The sequence below is a fragment of the Cydia pomonella genome, chromosome 21 (assembly GCF_033807575.1).
Source record: "Cydia pomonella isolate Wapato2018A chromosome 21, ilCydPomo1, whole genome shotgun sequence".
NCBI lineage: Eukaryota > Metazoa > Arthropoda > Insecta > Lepidoptera > Tortricidae > Cydia > Cydia pomonella.
This window is the reverse complement of record NC_084723.1, coordinates 8653477-8672778: the sequence shown is the minus strand read 5'-3', so window position 1 is coordinate 8672778 and position 19302 is coordinate 8653477. Positions and strand designations below refer to the sequence as shown.

At 40.7% G+C, this 19302-nt stretch overlaps 2 protein-coding genes and 1 long non-coding RNA gene across 4 annotated transcripts; 1 reads left to right on the top strand and 2 right to left on the bottom strand.

The window, feature by feature from the left end:
* The first annotated feature begins 99 nt into the window (after positions 1 to 99).
* Positions 100 to 3478, top strand: LOC133529827 (uncharacterized). Its single transcript, XM_061867638.1, has 4 exons — positions 100 to 765; positions 1222 to 1477; positions 2379 to 2498; positions 3108 to 3478. Exons 1-4 carry the CDS (start codon positions 563 to 565, stop codon positions 3189 to 3191), a joined length of 663 nt encoding a protein of 220 aa, XP_061723622.1. The 5' UTR covers positions 100 to 562; the 3' UTR covers positions 3192 to 3478.
* Positions 3474 to 16250, bottom strand: LOC133529824 (isocitrate dehydrogenase [NAD] subunit beta, mitochondrial). Of its 2 annotated transcripts, XM_061867635.1 has the most exons (10): positions 16091 to 16250; positions 15757 to 15855; positions 12935 to 13021; positions 11985 to 12101; positions 10906 to 11040; positions 10268 to 10340; positions 9421 to 9584; positions 8886 to 9095; positions 5354 to 5490; positions 3474 to 4466 (listed from the first exon to the last, which is right to left on the bottom strand). In XM_061867635.1, the coding sequence occupies exons 1-10, from the start codon at positions 16130 to 16132 to the stop codon at positions 4364 to 4366; spliced, it is 1167 nt and encodes a 388-aa protein (XP_061723619.1). In that variant the 5' UTR covers positions 16133 to 16250; the 3' UTR covers positions 3474 to 4363. The 2 variants fall into 2 exon arrangements, with proteins under 2 accessions (XP_061723619.1, XP_061723618.1); XM_061867634.1 differs by lacking the exons at positions 3474 to 4466; positions 5354 to 5490 and having other exon boundaries at positions 8570 to 9095; positions 15796 to 15855.
* A 1707-nt stretch (positions 16251 to 17957) lies between these two features.
* LOC133529830 (uncharacterized) lies at positions 17958 to 19302 on the bottom strand. The gene is made up of 2 exons (XR_009801225.1): positions 18982 to 19302; positions 17958 to 18198 (listed from the first exon to the last, which is right to left on the bottom strand). It is a non-coding gene; the product is annotated as an uncharacterized LOC133529830 (long non-coding RNA).

Genomic DNA, 19302 nt, shown 5'->3' with positions numbered 1-19302 from the left:
ATCAGTCGAAATACTCAATGATAGATCGTGCGCTGGATTGTAAATATAAAGGACATATTGCAGTCAAGAAAAACCTTTTTGTACAAAAAATATCAGTAGTTTTTCGACAATCAAATGCTTGTCAAAACTGTCACTAGGCATGACCACCCATCTCTCAAACTTTCAAGATATTTCAATATTTTCTAAATGAATATGAGTACTAAATACCCATATTAAATTAAAACTAAGCAACTACAATGTAACCATAAGATCACTGACCAAATACGAAAACCACGAAAAAGCATGGGTACCGCAACTTTACATAAACACTTACAAACCATCCAGACCAAAGTATGAAGAATCTAGCTTATTTCGTGGTCGTACTCTGCAAATTCCACTAATAAATCAAGCAACCCAGGGCCTTATTTGATAGAAGGTATTTTAACGCAGTCGATATACAAAGAATGAAGAAGGAAACTTATCAAGAATAAATGTGTTACTGATCTCAACAATTACTAAGATTCAAAGCTTCAACAGATAAAAACGTATTACTCCTAAGTTCTGAACTTAGAAATAGAACAAGATGGGGAAACCAAAGTGCGACCCGCCAACCCCCACGTTCCCCTACAAGATATCAAAACGGCTGAACGTCATGAGCATCCCGCGGCCCTGGTTCACGGTGTCCGACGACGGCATGCCGGCCTACACGCCGCGCGGCATCCGGGCGTCGGCGCTCCGCGGCCGGGGCTCGGAACGGGTCAATGAAGCTGCTTGGCCGTATTTGCGGTGAGTTACCTATTTAAATTCTCATATTTAAAGAAAGATGAAAGAATAAAGAAGTGACAGGGATGAAACTAAATAGAAGAGAAAATAATAGGGCTCTTGATAAGGATACTAATTGCTTCACTCGCGTACCTAGAGATTTTCACACCTCACTTGGGAAGCCTGTGGTCCATTCAGCACCTTAAGTCCCGGTTTTCCCCACGATATGTATCTTCACTGAAAAGCTATTGGTAAATATCAAGTATATTTTCGAACTTACGTTCCAAGAAACTCATTGGTACGACCCGGAGTTCGAACCCGCTAGACCACCAACTATGTAGCCTCGGTTAAAAGATAGGACGAGAGGCTGAATTTATTTAGTCTTGCGCCGTGGTGGGTGGCCGACTATAGATGACAACTTAACGTGTCCCACAGCTGGCAAGACCACCTTTGCTTTACATTAACCCCTATAACTTCCAGCCGCCTCCTCCTCACCAAACGCATGTACAAGCACATGTTCTCCGCCGACCGCCTCGAACGCATCGACCGCATGATCGAGATGGCGAACAGCACCGCCTACTCTAAGCTAGCTGGCTGCGTTATCGACCTCAAGACCAAGGACAAGAAGGACCCTAAGAAGAAAAAGGGATGGAGCGAGACGGAGTGGAAGAAACATATGGACTATATCTCGCAGATCGCGAATCCAAGGAAGGACTTTACAGTGGAGGTTCCTAGGGTAAGTGTAAACCATTTTTAACCCTTTGTACACCAAGAGCCACTAAAGTGGTCGTGTGCTGTCGTGCACACTACGCCAACGACCACTAAAGGGGTCATAGCAGATGCTGACAAAGCAATTTTACTGTTGACAGATAAGGTTTAAATTAGTTTCTCACTAGTTGAGATATTGGCATGAATTCCATATTTTGATGCGAGAGAGAAAGCGCTCAAAAGGTTAAACTGCGCGCCTCGGAAAACCTACATTCACATGTTTGAAGTACGGCGCATAAACACGGCAAAAATGACAATTTTGTTTGTGTTTAGGTACTATACAATCTGCTTCATGTAAAATCTAAGTAATTTCTCAAGTTTAGTCCTTTATCACATAATAAGAGGACATAGAATAGAAATGTAGGTTGACATCTCCCATGTGGACAAAGTTAAGTGACAAAAAATTAACACTTCAATAAGAATGACTTCTCGACTTAAAAAACGATGGCATCATGGCAATCGAAAAGGCGTGGCGGAACATTGGATACCTATCTCAAAACATGAAATGTTTAGGGTTCGTCATGGTATGAGGAGCACTGGAACAAGTATTAACCAGTGAAAACGTTTGGGTTTAAAATCTCTTTATAGTACCAAAAAATATATTCTTAACCTTTCGATCGCCAAGAACACCTAAAGTTGACATTACTAGTCATGCCCACAGTGCCAAGGAGACCTATAGGTGTTATGTCGGACGTTTTCAAATTAACCTTCACACTTTAAAGTAAGGTTCACATTAGCTCCCTTGCGCCCAGGACCTTGGCGTTTGAGTGATGTTTGTGTTTATGTAGGGGTGTCTGTGCGTTTATGACATAAAGCGTTCAAAGGGTTAAGTATAACTCTATAATAAGTGTTATAACATCCGTTTTCAGCGTGGAGAGAGACGCAAGCTGGAGCAATTGCTGCCTCGCATTAACATCATCGCTATGCTGCCCGAGTTCAAGATATACCGTCGGCCCTCGCAGGAGTCCAACTACAGGGATCCCACCAAGGTACGGAGTCAGTCCAAAATCAACAACAAAGTCCGAATGATGGACCACTTGTACACTCTGCGATGAAGATCGTCAAATAAAAAATAAATAATAGTCAAGATACTAAATTACAATTATAGTACACAATTATATTTTTTCGTAGGGTTTAACGTTTTTAAAAGAATTTCCGCAAGTTCGTAAAAAAGCCGACTGATATATTTTTTTAATTCCAATATTATTTAAGTAAAGGTTAATTTTGAAACAATGTTAAGTAATGCCGAAGAATTATATGAAAACATCCCATATTATTGATCTAAACTTATAGTTTTCGCCTAATTTACATTTTCCTATGTACTGCTATTATATTTCACACAGCTGTATTTGAGTTCTCGCTGTGAAATGAGGTGAAAAGTTGTAAGCATACACGAGACCAAAGGTATTTGCATGCCTTTGACTCCCTCGCTACGCTATAGCGAATTAACTTATTTGTTTCTGTATGGCTACGTTCAAGATTCATTCAGAATCACGAGCGTAGCGCAAAACTGTGAATTAAGACTCGGAGCAAAAAACAACTTTTGCTCTCTTTTTGCACAAATAACTAAAACTTTAACGAAACCTTGTTACATTCAGGTAGCGCCAAATGCCCTCAAATACGTCATCTCAGATCGAGTCAAGAAACTGGCCAAGCCCCGAGAAATACCGACAGGCGAATAATCCATCCTGTCTGAGCAGAATAGCATATACGGAATTTCAGGAAGAGTAAAGAAGATGGCAGCATGCCAAGTGATACCGAATAGCAACGAAATCATTTACCACCTTGAACGCTTGGAAATATAGCCGGAAATTCAATAGCAAATAAGCCTAGAGCTCTGGGAATACAGTCCAAGATTCAACAACAAATTAAGCAATTTTATGAATCGCCTTTATATTCAACTCAATGGGGATTAAAAATAGGAAATAGACTGATTTCTAAGCAATAACAATAAAACAAAAGCACAGTATTTATTCGTTTTATTTACCTATTATTTACATGGTAACTGATTTCAATACTTAGAGAATACTGGAGAATATTCCGCTGTTAGATTCAACTGATCACATCATAAATAAATATAAATAAATTATCCTTACAATTATTGCATCTAGATTTGAATGGGATTGTACTACTTGAACTTACTTAAGTGAAAAAGATTTTATTTTGGCCAAACTTTTTGGTCAATATTGTTTCCCAACTTCATCAAATCATGATTAAATTATAATTTCATCGTCAATTGTCAAATTATTGTCAATTGTTATTTGGTATAATTTCAATTGGGACGACCAATTTCCCATCGTTATTGCCAATAATTAATGGTTTAACAAAGTAACTAAGAAATCTCGGTAGCCACTGTCAAATTTTTATTTAGGCGGTTATTTGGTATTCTATATACTATGAAATACTATCCGGCACTCTGACAGAGGCTTCCAAAAGACCTATTTGTGTTTGTTATACCATTTTCAAACCTCCATTGGTAAAAAAATTCCAAAATGCGTCTTTACGCGTTCATTGCCAAACATTGAATCCGCAACTTTGCCACCTGAAGTAAAGCCTGACCAGAAATATATGATCATTGCCAAGAGGGCGCTGTTATTCTCATGTATAGGGTGACAGTTCAGTTTAGTATGAAAAACTTAGTTCCAATGAAATTCCGCAATATGGCGCGTGATCATATATTACTGGTCAGGTTTTAGATGGTTCTGAATAACTGTTGTCAAGGTTCAACAATCTAGCTACCACAAAACCACGCTATACCGCGCCATCGTTTACGCATCGTAGTGTTTGTTTGTCTATGCTAGATTGAAAGACACTCCATTCGAGCATAGTTGGGAAACATGAAACGTTAGTTGATTTACTGCGGCTGGGTGAGGCTGTGAATGATGGCGTAGGTGAAGTCTTTGGTGGTGGACTGTCCGCCGAGGTCCTTCGTCCTCACCTTGCCGTCCACCAGGACCCTGGGAAAAGGAGAGTAGGTTGTAGGGTCGTAGTAACTAACAGCAAAGGGAATTAGAAATAGAGGTGGATTATCAAAGAAAACTTTGTAGCCATAGTAAATTTACTGCAATCTTTCGACACACGATTAATACTTTTAGAACGCCATTTAACTTTGATCCTGACTGATATGTGTTAAATTTTTTAAATATCAAAAAATGGCGCCATCTAAAAGATTATAGGCTAAAGGTATGGCGGCATCGTTTCAAGCGATGCCGCCACCTTATTTCAAAGAGATAAAGTTTCCTAGCAGTTCAATTTGTACTAAGACTCTAAAATTGAATTATTTCGTTGTTTCAAGTAAGATTTCTCAATACGTTATTCTTAATGATAGTCGAACGTAACGAGAAGTAAACTAACCCCGAACCCTTGATCATATCAAGACAAAATAGTGGAGGGTAAAAAGTCTGCAAGCAAACCCTTGGCTCCGAAGAAGTAACGGTGGTAAGTGACCCGGGGCAAACGCATTTTTTTACACCTTTACTAAAAAAAGAGAATATATATACTTGTTGATGGCGTTCTTGATCAACTTGGAGTAGGAGTGGAGGTTGACGTGTGCGAGGAGGTTGGCGCACGGCAGAGCAGCATGGCGCACGGGTTGGCGATGTTCTTGTATACATACTTGTTGATGGCGTTCTTGATCATCTTGGAGTACGAGTGGAGGTTGACGTAGGCGTGGAGGTTAGCTGAACAGAGCAGCATGGCGCACGGGTTGGCAATGTTCTTGTATACATACTTGTTGATGGCGTTCTTGATCATCTTGGAGTACGAGTGGAGGTTGACGTAGGCGTGGAGGTTAGCTGAACAGAGCAGCATGGCGCACGGGTTGGCAATGTTCTTGTATACATACTTGTTGATGGCGTTCTTGATCATCTTGGAGTACGAATGGAGGTTGACGTGGGCGAGGAGGTTAGCGGAGCAGAGCAGCATGGCGCACGGGTTGGCGATGTTCTTGCCCACGGCGCCGGAGAAGATGTGACGAGCACCCTGGAATTACAAACGCTGACGTAAGAAAACAGTCCACAACAGTCTGTTCGCTGTGCCCAGTTTACCACCTTCCTTCATATTCCTATATTTCACTTTTCCTTTGAGCCCGATTCAGATTTGAGTTACTTGTTGTGTGTTGTGAATGAAAAAAAAAAACATTTTTTTTGTGAAAAATATAATCCGAATCGGGCTGTTCTTCTTTTGTGTCTCTATTTCTCTATCTCTTGCTTTCCTATTTCCCTCTCCGGTTACATCCTTAGCACTAGCGGCCCGCCTTAAAGAGCGCTTGTGCAGTGCACTCCCATAAAGAATCATAATGAAATTATATTACCTAATTAATATAATACTACTTATTCATAATTAATTTATCTATCGTAAACAAGTCAATAATAGTTAAATAAGTAATTATTATTCATTATAAGTTTATAGACAGCCTATGACTACTCGCCTACTGCTAAATTTCATACGTAACGCACGAAGCGGAGCGCTTTGGATTGCGCTCCTATGAAAAAAGATTCAGTACATGAATCAATCGGAAATTCCATAAGAGCGAAAGAGAAGTTTAGCCACAGTTCCGCACGTGAAACAGAAGATGTTCTATGAAGAAAGACGTAAAATTGGAGCGGCGCTCCTACTGCTCCTAGTCCGTTTGACCTTGTGCCTTCTCGACGAATGCGCGCGCACTCCGCGCGCCATGTTGTCATTTGTTTGCTACCTTTTACCTTAGTATTTTTTAAAGTACGCGCGGGAATGCAATTTTGGCTTTTTTCATTCTAAATAATTAGACAAGAATTAAAAAGGGGAGTGCACATAAGTTGTTAGTGGTAAAGTGATTAAAAATGAATGAATATAACGTGACATTCATAAAATAATGTTTTTTTTTTTTTTTATGGAGGATAGGCAGGAATTGGTGTGATGGTAATTGACCACGATCACACCTGATGGTAAGTGATGATGCGGTCTACGGTGGAGCACGCTTACCTATGAGATACCTATTTACTCTAGCCTTGAAGAGATTCAGATTGTACCTACTCATACGGAAACACAGACTCGGGCAGGGCATTCCACTCCTTGGCAGTTCGCATAAGGAATGCTGAAGGAATGTGAAAAAACTTTACAAAATCGACTTGAGTTAGATACAAAAAGACGACCTGCAACTTTCGTAAAAATGTTTAGACCGAAACCGGTGTGTTAGCAATTTATTTATTTATATAATTTATTTCCATGAAATAAAAAACCATTCATAATCTCGTAACCATTTGTTAAATGAACCCAGTTGACTTCTATCGGTCGTCAAGATATTCGTAAAACATTAGATTCCATTGCGCATACTTACCCAAAATCTATAAGAGAGTTCAATGACCGGGTGGACGAAAACTGATTGATATCTATAGGTATTTTGCGACGGTTAATAAATAGGGTAGTTTTAGTTTTTTTCTTTAATGTAAGTTAACACCCGTAATATACATGTAGTCACCGGCCGCCGCTGATCCTTAGGCCGGTAATAGACGTCCGGTGTTTCCGCCGGACAACGGACCCTGTTACGCGACTACGTCCAATTTTGTATGCGGGTACCGACACCCAAGAAAACAAGAGATCGCCGCTGAACCCGGACAATTGTTCGGCGAAAAGCGCGGACGTCTACGAACGGCCTAATGTGTCTGTGTTGTCCTCTTTATGCCCTCTGTATTTATTTAAACATTATTGCACAATACATGAAAGTACAAATGGCGGAATTAATGCCAGAGGGCATTCTCTACCAGTCAACCAACGGCTAAACCGAAAGATTGAGTTGGTGTAGGGTCAAACAGATTCCCCCAGTCTCAGTATTCCTCCCAGCCTCTCGTAACTTTCCTCCCTATATGCCTCCTTTGTGTTACTCTGTTTCTCTTTTCTTCCGTATCCCGATATTCGTTCCCTCCTCCCTCCTCTCTCTCCTGTACCGACCTTCGAACACAGCGCACTCGGCGCTCTAGGAGGCGCCGGCCACGACCCCGGCGCCGCCCACCAGCCCGCTGGCCAGGTTGTCCACGATGTTGCCGTACAGGTTGGGGGCCACCATCACGTTCCCTCCTCCCTCCTGTACCGACCTGTTCGAACACAGCGCACTCGGCGCTGTAGGAGGCGCCGGCCACGACCCCGGCGCCGCCCACCAGCCCGCTGGCCAGGTTGTCCACGATGTTGCCGTACAGGTTGGGGGCCACCATCACGTTCCCTCCTCCCTCCTGTACCGACCTGTTCGAACACAGCGCACTCGGCGCTGTAGGAGGCGCCGGCCACGACCCCGGCGCCGCCCACCAGCCCGCTGGCCAGGTTGTCCACGATGTTGCCGTACAGGTTGGGGGCCACCATCACGTTCCCTCCTCCCTCCTGTACCGACCTGTTCGAACACAGCGCACTCGGCGCTGTAGGAGGCGCCGGCCACGACCCCGGCGCCGCCCACCAGCCCGCTGGCCAGGTTGTCCACGATGTTGCCGTACAGGTTGGGGGCCACCATCACGTTCCCTCCTCCCTCCTGTACCGACCTGTTCGAACACAGCGCACTCGGCGCTGTAGGAGGCGCCGGCCACGACCCCGGCGCCGCCCACCAGCCCGCTGGCCAGGTTGTCCACGATGTTGCCGTACAGGTTGGGGGCCACCATCACGTTCCCTCCTCCCTCCTGTACCGACCTGTTCGAACACAGCGCACTCGGCGCTGTAGGAGGCGCCGGCCACGACCCCGGCGCCGCCCACCAGCCCGCTGGCCAGGTTGTCCACGATGTTGCCGTACAGGTTGGGGGCCACCATCACGTTCCCTCCTCCCTCCTGTACCGACCTGTTCGAACACAGCGCACTCGGCGCTGTAGGAGGCGCCGGCCACGACCCCGGCGCCGCCCACCAGCCCGCTGGCCAGGTTGTCCACGATGTTGCCGTACAGGTTGGGGGCCACCATCACGTTCCCTCCTCCCTCCTGTACCGACCTGTTCGAACACAGCGCACTCGGCGCTGTAGGAGGCGCCGGCCACGACCCCGGCGCCGCCCACCAGCCCGCTGGCCAGGTTGTCCACGATGTTGCCGTACAGGTTGGGGGCCACCATCACGTTCCCTCCTCCCTCCTGTACCGACCTGTTCGAACACAGCGCACTCGGCGCTGTAGGAGGCGCCGGCCACGACCCCGGCGCCGCCCACCAGCCCGCTGGCCAGGTTGTCCACGATGTTGCCGTACAGGTTGGGGGCCACCATCACGTTCCCTCCTCCCTCCTGTACCGACCTGTTCGAACACAGCGCACTCGGCGCTGTAGGAGGCGCCGGCCACGACCCCGGCGCCGCCCACCAGCCCGCTGGCCAGGTTGTCCACGATGTTGCCGTACAGGTTGGGGGCCACCATCACGTTCCCTCCTCCCTCCTGTACCGACCTGTTCGAACACAGCGCACTCGGCGCTGTAGGAGGCGCCGGCCACGACCCCGGCGCCGCCCACCAGCCCGCTGGCCAGGTTGTCCACGATGTTGCCGTACAGGTTGGGGGTCACCATCACATCGAACTGATTCGGGTTGGACACCATCTGCATCGTGCAGTTGTCAACGATCATTTTCTCGAACTCGATGCGGGGGTAGAGTTTTGCCATCTGGAAAAAAAACATCCGCAATCTTACTTAATACATCCTTCTGCGGACATACCATAAAAACTAAATACATGCTCGCAAATGTCAGTTTAGAATACCAAAAGTATTATAAAAAAAAATAAGTTTCTGATATGAAAAAAAAAAATTGGACATTGGACAGTTGGAATACCACCCTAAGTCAATAACAGAAATAAAATGTTTTTGTACAAACCTGTTCGCATCTAATCGAATTTTACCTATTTCTCAACTCTGTCCGCGTAATCGAACGCAACTAACATTTGTGTTAATGTATAGTAGTGTGTGCGAAAACTCTCAATGTTTTACAAACCTGATCGCAACTCCTCAGGAAAGTGCCGTCGCCGAGTTTCATAATGTTGGCTTTGTGGACGGCGGTGACCTTCTTGCGGCCCATTTTGACCGCGTAGTCGAACGCGAACTTGGCGATACGGTCGGACTTGGCCGCGGTGATGATTTTGAGGCACTCGACCACTCCTGAAATGGAAAATGAAATTTAGAATACTAAGAGAAGATAAAAAATTTACAGTCAAGATATTAAATATCGATACGGATAAAGTGCCGAAAATATGTATACACGACCTTATTGCCTAATTAAGGTAGTGTGTATATATTTTTGTCACCTCGACCGTATCGATACTTAATACCTTGACTGTACTGGAGTATATTGCGCCGTATGGCCCCTTACAAGAAGCGGTAACCAGGTAGTCAAGCCGTCCACCGCACAGCGCCATCTTTTTTACTACTGATTTAACTTTTTCGACGCCGAGTCAAACACCAAATCTGTCAAGTCACCGCAGTGTCAAAACTGAAATTGAACTTGCGCATATGCACGTAGGTCCATGTTACTGTCTGGTCTGTGACAGATTAACCCGTCTTCGTCGTTGGACCTACGGTGCGGATATATACGTCATTGGCGTCGAAAACGTTAACGATGGAAGGTTTCGAACATTTCGAAAGTGAAATCCAAGAGATCTCAGTCGGACTTGTCTCGATTCGAGGCTCTCGATAAAAAAAAATGGAAACTTCCTTTATTCCTCCGTTAAGCAATTATACGGAAATATTCTCAGATTTCCATCACTTTGGGCGGCTAAAGCAATGAAAATCCAAAAACCGTTTCCATATTGACTAAAGTTTAGCCAACATATAGAAAAACTTACCAGGCACAGACTCGTGCTCCAATGCGGAGTATTCGCCCTCGGTTTGCTCTCTGATGATGATGCAGTCCACATCCTGAAGAGATCATAGATATATTGTTAAAACATTCATTTATTTATTTATTTAATCTATATTGCACAAAAGAAAACCTTATAGTACAAAAGGCGGACTTAATGCCATGAGGCATTCTCTACCAGTCAACCTTTAGGCAAAGCAGAGAGATTGTGGGCGGTGCTACTTTAACAACAACAACCAAATATAATAGAGCATATGTCGCTCTGTGTGGACCCGGTTATTCTCGTGAAATTTTGGAAGCCGGTTCTAGTAATTGTTTTTTTTTGTCGGAGCTATAGGGGTTGCCGAGTCCTACAGTGTTATAAGTCGGGTCCCTTTGTTTGGCATAATTATTGAAAGTCATAATGTAATGATAGTCATATTATCATTAGTCATAACTCTGAAACCATTAACTTTTCAGGAATTTCCTTAGGTTATTCTATAGATAGGTTAGGTTTGTTTTATACCAATCCTGAAAAGTTACGCGTTTCTGAGAAAAACCAAATTATGGCTAACGAAAATGCGGACAAACAATACATTATGACTTAAAACTTTATGGGAAACAATAGAGACCCGTTGTAAGTACCTTGTGGCGGCAGTTGACGTTCGGCAGCGACTTGACGTGCACGACGTTGGCGTACAGGTCGAGAGCGTTACGCAGCTTCATGTTGAGGGTTTGCAGCTCGCCGGTATGGGAGAAGTCTGGGGTGGCCAGGATACCCTGCAAAAAGCACAGATATATAACCAAAACTCACAGTGTTTGGCAGTTGTATTCATGTCGGTCTAGTTTTACAATAAATTAGTATGGCTAGAGTCCCCACGCTTGGAAACTTCGCAAGTACTTTAAGAAAACACAAATGTAGATATGCAGTTTTTCTCACAATGATATTCCTTAACCGAAAGACAAATTATAGTATGTACGAGCTGGATGGGTATTGAATCCACAATACCTCGGATTCGGTAGCCGCATTTATGACTCGGATACCACTCAGCTACCAAAGCGCAGAAGGTATTATATCGCGCAGTTTTATATCAATCACTGCTAATTTAAAGTTCAAGTCACTTCTTCTTCCTCGCGTTGTCCCGGTATTTTTGCCACGGCTCATGGGAGTCTGGGGACCGCTTGAAAATCTATCCCCAGTACTTGCGTAGGCTAGTTTTTACGAAAGCGACTGCATTCTGACCTTCCAACCCAGAGGGTAAACTAGACCTTATTGGGATTAATCCCGTTTCCTCACGATGTTTTCCTGAAGGAAACGGTGAACCGAAAAGCGACTGGTAAATATCAAATGATATTTTAAAGTTAAAGTTAGTATTTAATTTAAACTTAAAGTAAGTATAGGCGAAATGACAGTTTCGTTATTACTTATTAGCACTGTACAGTCGCCATCAGATATATCGAGGCGCCGGGCGGCCAAGGTGCTCACAAATACCTGCACACGCCTCTATTGTCAAAGCGTTAGAGTACCTGTTCAGATATTTCTGAGCACCTCGGGCGCTTCGATATATCTGACGACGACTGTATGTGTGTACACGTGGCCCGTTAATCCGGTCGCTGAGGAAGCCGGAGGGTGAGGACTGCGTCTAGGTATCAGATGTGGAAGTTAACAGAAATAAGTGGGTGTTTATTCACTTCCTCTGACTTCATGTGCCAACTCTGGTTACCTTGATGCAGATCTTGTTGCGCGCGATGGAGTTGACGACGTCCTCGAGCGGCGCGCTCAATGTCGGGTTCACCTCGGAGAAGAAGAACGACTCGAAGTCCACGGGAATACCGGCCGCCTGTTACACAAACGTAATTTGTAAATAGGTCTCATTTCCTTTAACTGACGCGCATGTAACTCCTCTGGAGTTGCAGGTGTACATAGGCTACGGAGACTGCTTAACATCAGGCAGGCCGTATGCTTGTTTGCCACCGACGTAGTATAAAAAAAAAACTGACGGCCATCTAACTTTCCAACACAGTTCGGCTTTATTCTGGTTTCCTTCACCGAGAAATATAAAACGATTGAACCTTTTTGACGCCAATAACGGATATAATTGACGTTCCACAGGCAAAGGTACCTTATCGCGGTTGGCTTATTATTAACGGCGCTCCAACAATAACGCGGCGCCACGCGACGTAAGCCGAACCGCTATAAGATACCTTTACTCGTGTGACGTCACATATGTCCACCGTGCGTAGGTCCAATGCCGAAGACGAATTATTTCGTCACAGACCACAGAGCAACATAGACCTATGTGCATATGTATAAAGTTCAATTTCAGTTTTGACACTTCGGTGACCTGGCGTTTGAGTGACAGCTTTTGTGTTTGACACGGCGTCGAAAATGTATTTAACATTTAAATATATCTAACGATATTTCGAACGTAAGTTCCGAAATATGATGACTGATGACTTATTATTACAGCAACTCGACTCAATAGAAATTGGCAACTTCAGAGGTAATGTGAAGTTTATTTCACATGTTCTTAAATTTTTAGTACCTTCTAAAGCCCCCTATACTGAAAATTTCCCGTAGAATATGAAATCCCGAGATTTTTTTTTCTGTTTATAGTAATTATTTAAACTAGCCATTTTGGACTCTATTGCCTAACACATAAGTTTGACTTACCTTAAACACCTCCTGCACGGAGTAGACGAGCTCGGGGCCGACACCATCTCCGGGGATGAGAGTGCACTTAATGCGACCCTCTTTGCTCTACATCAAATAAAACATTTTAAAAAAATCTATCAGTGGCGAAGCAGATGACGGATTACATTGACACCTGTAGAACACCTTGTTCTTGTATTTAAGGTGTAGACATTTTCATATTTTTAGCTTTTGTGCATAATACAATTTTTTTACAATTTTTTTTTAAGTGCATTTAGACATTTGTGCGTAATTTTTTTCTGCCGAGCGAAAGTCATTAGGCGGGTCCACACAGAGCGAGCACACGCGCGAGACAATTTCCTGTCGCTCAGGCGAGGCAAACTCGCGCGCCGCCTCGGCCGGGGCACATCTACACTACACTAGCCGGTTTGTGCGCGAGGAAATTGCCTCGCGAGTTTGCTCGCTCTGTGCGGACCCGCCTAATGACTCAGAATTCGAATCGATGCAGGCTCTCAAGAAAGGCCTCAAGATTGGTAATTGTGATCTAAAAAAGGGCTACGACTTTTTTTTATCCGTTTTCTGAACTTACTGCACTTTCGCTTTTAGATCATAATATGGTTGCCAAAAAATATGAACAATATTCTAGAGACCTTTCATCGATTCGAAACCTGATTAAAAAACTTTCGCTCGATAAAAAATCCATGGAAATAGGTTTAAAACGCACGATAAAAAATTTGTAAAAAGCTTTTTTGCACAAAATGCTTCTAAAAATGCGTAATTTTATTTGTGATAGACCACATTCATTACTATATTATTTCTTAAAAATAACTAAAGGGCACACACGGTCGTCCGCTCAGTGCTCAGCGAGCTACGTGCGAGAAGGACCTGAATTCACTGCACCTTAAGCTAGGCAGGCCAGTGGTAATCAAGTTCTGATTGGTTCAACTTTTTTTTGGTGTTATTAGTTTTGTCAGCCAGGGGACAAAAGCAGCAAAAGAAATTGTATACCTCCCACATTCTACTAGCATGTTTTTGTAGATGACTCGAGGGTGATCTAATAAACGTGTTATGAATAGAGTTGAAATACACGAAACAAAAAAGCGTGTTTCGAGAATTTAAATGCCTTAAAATCAGGTTGTAAAGAACCCAGGAAATCATAATATAAGCAACAAGTGACAAGAAAAAGTTAATGCACCCGTCTATACATGTGTCGCCACTGCTCCCAACGGACTAGTACTGAGTTGTGCTATATTCAATAAAAAATTGTCTATTTGGAAAATTATAAAAATAATTTTTAAAATAATGAAAATTTAGTAAGGGCAGCATTTAACTGACCATTGGATATACTTTTTCACATTAACACAAGATTGTTGTCACATTGATATAAAGAAATAGCAGGTCCATTCCAAATAAGGACTATTTTGATTGAATAAAACATTGAATGGAATTGTGCCCATTACAGATTTAACAAAATACATATTTAAAAGAATTCCATTTTCTTGTAGAAAAAAAGAAGACAGTTTAAAAATTATAAAACAAAGAAACAAACAAAATAAATAAATAGTAAAATGAGTAAATAAATAAAATAATCCTACATGCTTACCAATGACATCACACACAGTTGAATAAAAAAAAATTATTAAAAAGATTACAATAATTCTTTCACATTTAAAGGGACATCACAAATGCATATGCAGTCAAATTCATGCTATATGCTTGACACAACATTGAAAATGCTATATTAAATTGACACACTTGGATCATGCTACAATTTAAGATTATGTTATAAATTAAACATAAAACAGCCATTCTATTCCATTATATTCCAAAAGGTTATGAATTTTGTGAGCCCTATGTGTGCAGTCTATGTTAACGGCACCAATCATGGAACATTTAAGAGAAAATTTTGAGTGTTTTTGATATTTCACCAACACCTGTATAATTTCTTCTACTTTACGCTTTAAATGTCGAATGTCCAATTCGTCCTTTGTGTTTTCTATGTATTTAATGAAAGCTACTGCAATAGGTTTCAATATTATTAACCAATTAAAACTGTGGTTTTTTGCTCCAGTCATGGAATGTATGGCGTCATTCATTTTCAAAATAACAAATATCAATGAAAAATTAAACTTAAGCAGCTCTTTGGCTCTTGTTTATGGTAAAATGTTGCCAGTGATTAAAAACTGATGGTAAATACTTGTTTTACAGCATTTGTCTACACCATTCCATTACTCGTGCCTGTTCCATTATAGGGGTGTTAACTATAATTTAATATGATAAAAATAAGGCTGTGTGTGACAGAAGTAGCTTTGGGTTGCCAGAATTAAATTTAACCAATAAATAGAATGGCTTGTGCAGAGAAAAACAGTGTAACTGTATCATGCAACATTTTGGACAAATCTTACACTTTGTTCAGAAGAACCTGTAGATCTAAGAAATAAACTCAGAAATTAGATTTGAAATGAATAATAAGAAAAATGATTTTTTTTCTTGTGTTCAATTTGGATGCCTATTTTTTAAATATCATAATATATGCAAAAAATTAGATGCCAAGTTTGTAAAAATCATAAATAATTTTGAAGATGTTTAATCTAATATAAGAGCAATTAAGCAGGATAATTAGATCCGGGATATAAGACAAAGGTCAATAAGTTTATCAACAAAGTTCATAATAAACTTAACAAAGCGAGTATATACAGACAACATACTAATTATAAGTATGTATGTGATCTTTACCTTAATAAATAGACCTCTATTGACAAAATTAAATGAAAATGTAGGTTTTCCTACTCCATTGCTAATCAGGTTTCATTACTGGTCATTAGTACACTGTTAGTTCTCACCACAGGCAGGGAGCTGATGGAATGTGGCGCGAAACATACGTTTTTGTCGGCGTTTACCGCGCTCGTGGTGTGCAGACCTTTCCCCGCGAGCTGGGACCCCTGAAATATCCACGTTAATATTATTAGCCATATCACGTGGTTTGAACACGATCATGTATCAAATGATACGCGACATTGAAGATATCAAACTACATTACAAATTATGCTATGTAGACAACAAGTTACACAGAATTAGAGCTCAATTACTATGAAAATACGTTACGAAACACATTGTTTGCAGATATATGTAGGTATAGCAAAATGTTTTATTCCATATAGGAATTTCGAGACATACCTGCACCAGGGTTCGAATAATATTTCTGCTAATTAGGGACATAGTTTGTAGCAATTAAAACCTTACTAAAGGCTATTTTTGAGGAAAAAGTATTTTTGGAACGTCTTTGCTCGCCAAAGACGTAACTTCGAGGAATTTCGTTACACGTAAAGTGACAGTTATAATCTTGCCAGTCTAAAAAAGTACTTAAGTCGTTCAAAATTGTAACTTTGTCTTAGTTCTATTCTGTTTGAATATATAGTTGGTCAAGCAAATCTTGTCAGTAGAAAAACGCGGCAAATTTGAAAAATCGCGGGCTAGCAACACTGTGTTCGAATAATTCCAAAATCGCGTGTAATCTGTGTTTTATCTGTAGAATGTGGATCGTCCATCTTGTTTGTTTACATTCCGAATCGGTGCTAATTCAAGAGATATTTCTGCTCCCAGCATTAAAATAAATATCGATATATTAAATAATATTGTGCATGACCATAAGCAAAGTCAAGATGCCTACAATGTAAGTAAAATCATGCTCGTTGATCTTAACCATTAGAAAATTTAGAGGTTATGATAATTACTGCAAGCTCCCGGAGAATTTTTAAGATAATGTGCAGTTTTTTCTGTTTCAGGGTTAAAAGGCTTAAATAAAGATAAAACGTATGCCTAAATATATCCAATAAGACCACGAATTGTGCCCTCGAAACCGCAACTGATTCGATTGTTCCCAATATCAACAGACGAAGTCCTTCAAATATTTTCAAAGGTAACTTTTTTAAACAATCTTAAGACGTTTAAGAACCTTGATTATACCTACTTTCTTTCGCAACATCTACCTAATACTTCCATATGTTTGTTGCAGGATTAAAACTCGCCCAATATAAGGCGTTCGTAAAAGTTTCTCTTCATACAAAACTTACCTACGGCGGTTTACGTACATACGTGTACAACGCAAACAAGACGAAAAATAACCTTGTTACTTAAAAAAACTAAAAAAATTGGGACAATAGTTTAGATTATTATTGTAAAAGTTGTCCGTTTGTTAATCATCACGAAAATATATTATTTAGGCTGATTTGTTTCATGCACTCAGCTATTGCACATGTATACCTATGGAAAATCCTAGTTTATACTTTCTGAAGTCGGTATGTACCTATTTAAGAGAAGTTTTAAGTCGCTTTACCTGTTTGTTCAATAAATTAAAATAATTTATTCAGTGTGCATAATTTTAGAAAAATATTTTAACATTTAAATCATACCTTCTTTTATCCAGAAACAATATAACTCCATATTACTCACATGAGTGGAAGTTGTTAAGTTTCCATTGTCAAGGTATCTTTTATTAATATTTTGAGTACCTGAAATTGTGTCAGTTCCTGACAAGTCTTGAATAGACTAATGTGAAAGTTAATAAAATTTCTTAACAGCATTCTCCTGATATCTAAATGACTTTTTTAAATATCTACATATAAAATATGATCTAGCCGATACATGTAAATATCTAACATATTTAGCCTGTATAAAAACAGTAGTGTGAGCAAAACCTTACCAAGCTAGCATGTAAGGGTGGTCTCAGAGATATTGGAATATCTCTGTACTATAAATTAGGCAAATTGCTTTAGACTAAGTTTTATGTGTAAGTAGTACTATAAGAATAAATTTTGAAACTTGGAATGGAAACTTTAAACTTGAAATTACAAATTTTCAAACAGATCTGTTTTATGCTAAGATGCAATAAGTGACTAGGTACAAAGTATTCTGATGCTTGGTTGGAGTGGACCAGTAACATTGGTAACTTAATGATATTTTTTCAATGAATGGCCTGAATTAAGTGTAAGTAAGCTAAAGTGACCCGTATCTTAATTGCCTTGAAATTAAATGAACACCAAAATATCTGCAGTTGTGTTTTATTTATTTTTAATCTGTATATTTATATAAGTATATTGTAAAACCATTTCAAAATTACACTGGTATGTGAATGTGACATTGTTCAAGAGAAATACACTAATTTACAATTAACAAGTGGCATAATTATATTCTTTGGGCTTCTTCAGTTTCTGAACTGATGTTAAAAACAGCTTTCTACCGTGGTGCTCATGTTCTCTTTGCTCCCTATTTGTCTTCTAAATTTGCTAAAACAGAATAAAACCATATCAAAATGATGTAAATAGTCCAGATATTTGATATTTAATAAGCCCTGCAATTGTGACAAGAATAGTTACAGTGATACCCTACCAGGGCTACCGCTGCCAGTGATGGCTCAGGGGTTACTTCTATAGTTCGTTCGCGTTAAGAATGCAGTAAAATCAGTATTGTCCGCCGGCCTAGCGATGCTCGTACCCAATCAGATCGTTCCAAATTAGAAAGTATGCCTGCAACTGGTCACTGTGAACTTGAATTTTTAATTAGGAACGATTTGATTAGTCATGAGTGTGGTTCAGCCGGCGGACAAGAATGATTTTACTGCAGTCTTAACGCGAACGTACTATAGGTAAGTTTTAATATTTACCTAAATAAAACAATGGATTGTTTTATTCTAGTTAAATTCAGTAGTATAGGTACCTACTAACAGCTCGTTTGGTAAAAAGTACTCAAGTGCAAATGCCTTAACCTTTTCATTTATTTAGCTATGACATCTTCATGTTTAAGTTGAATATATATGTAGCAGATCTGCTCCTAAGCATACCAAAGGTTAAGAATGCGAGCGCTCGCCTTTTGCGTCCACCTTTTACTAAGCATACAAACCTTTATTTTAATTCAATCTATTGATATATTTTTCGATTGTACCTACCTAAATATGTCTAATTAGCTTTTGAAGGTTGCATAAAGGAGCATTTGTATTGCATTTTATCGTGATATATCTTTAATATTGAATTCCAACCGAGAAATCTGATAATATATTAAAATCCAGCTACCTGCGGAAGCAATGATTTGATTCAAACATTATTTTCTCCAGCATAGTCCGTTTGCAAATAGGTATTTTTTGATCTTGTTTATCATATTGATTGACATCGTTTTTACTCCAGTTTAAATTGTCCCTCTCATAATAATAACAATTTCCAAATGCTTCAATAAACCGCGAGCGGCAATTTTAGTTGACGTATGAAGAGCGCGCTCAGCGGAAAAAAATATGTTTCGGTTCGATGTACATTGCTGCTTTTCTTAGCGCAATACTGCTCTGTGAGTGTTGCCATACTTCAGTTTGCTTTACATTGCTACTGACAGACTTTGCTTGA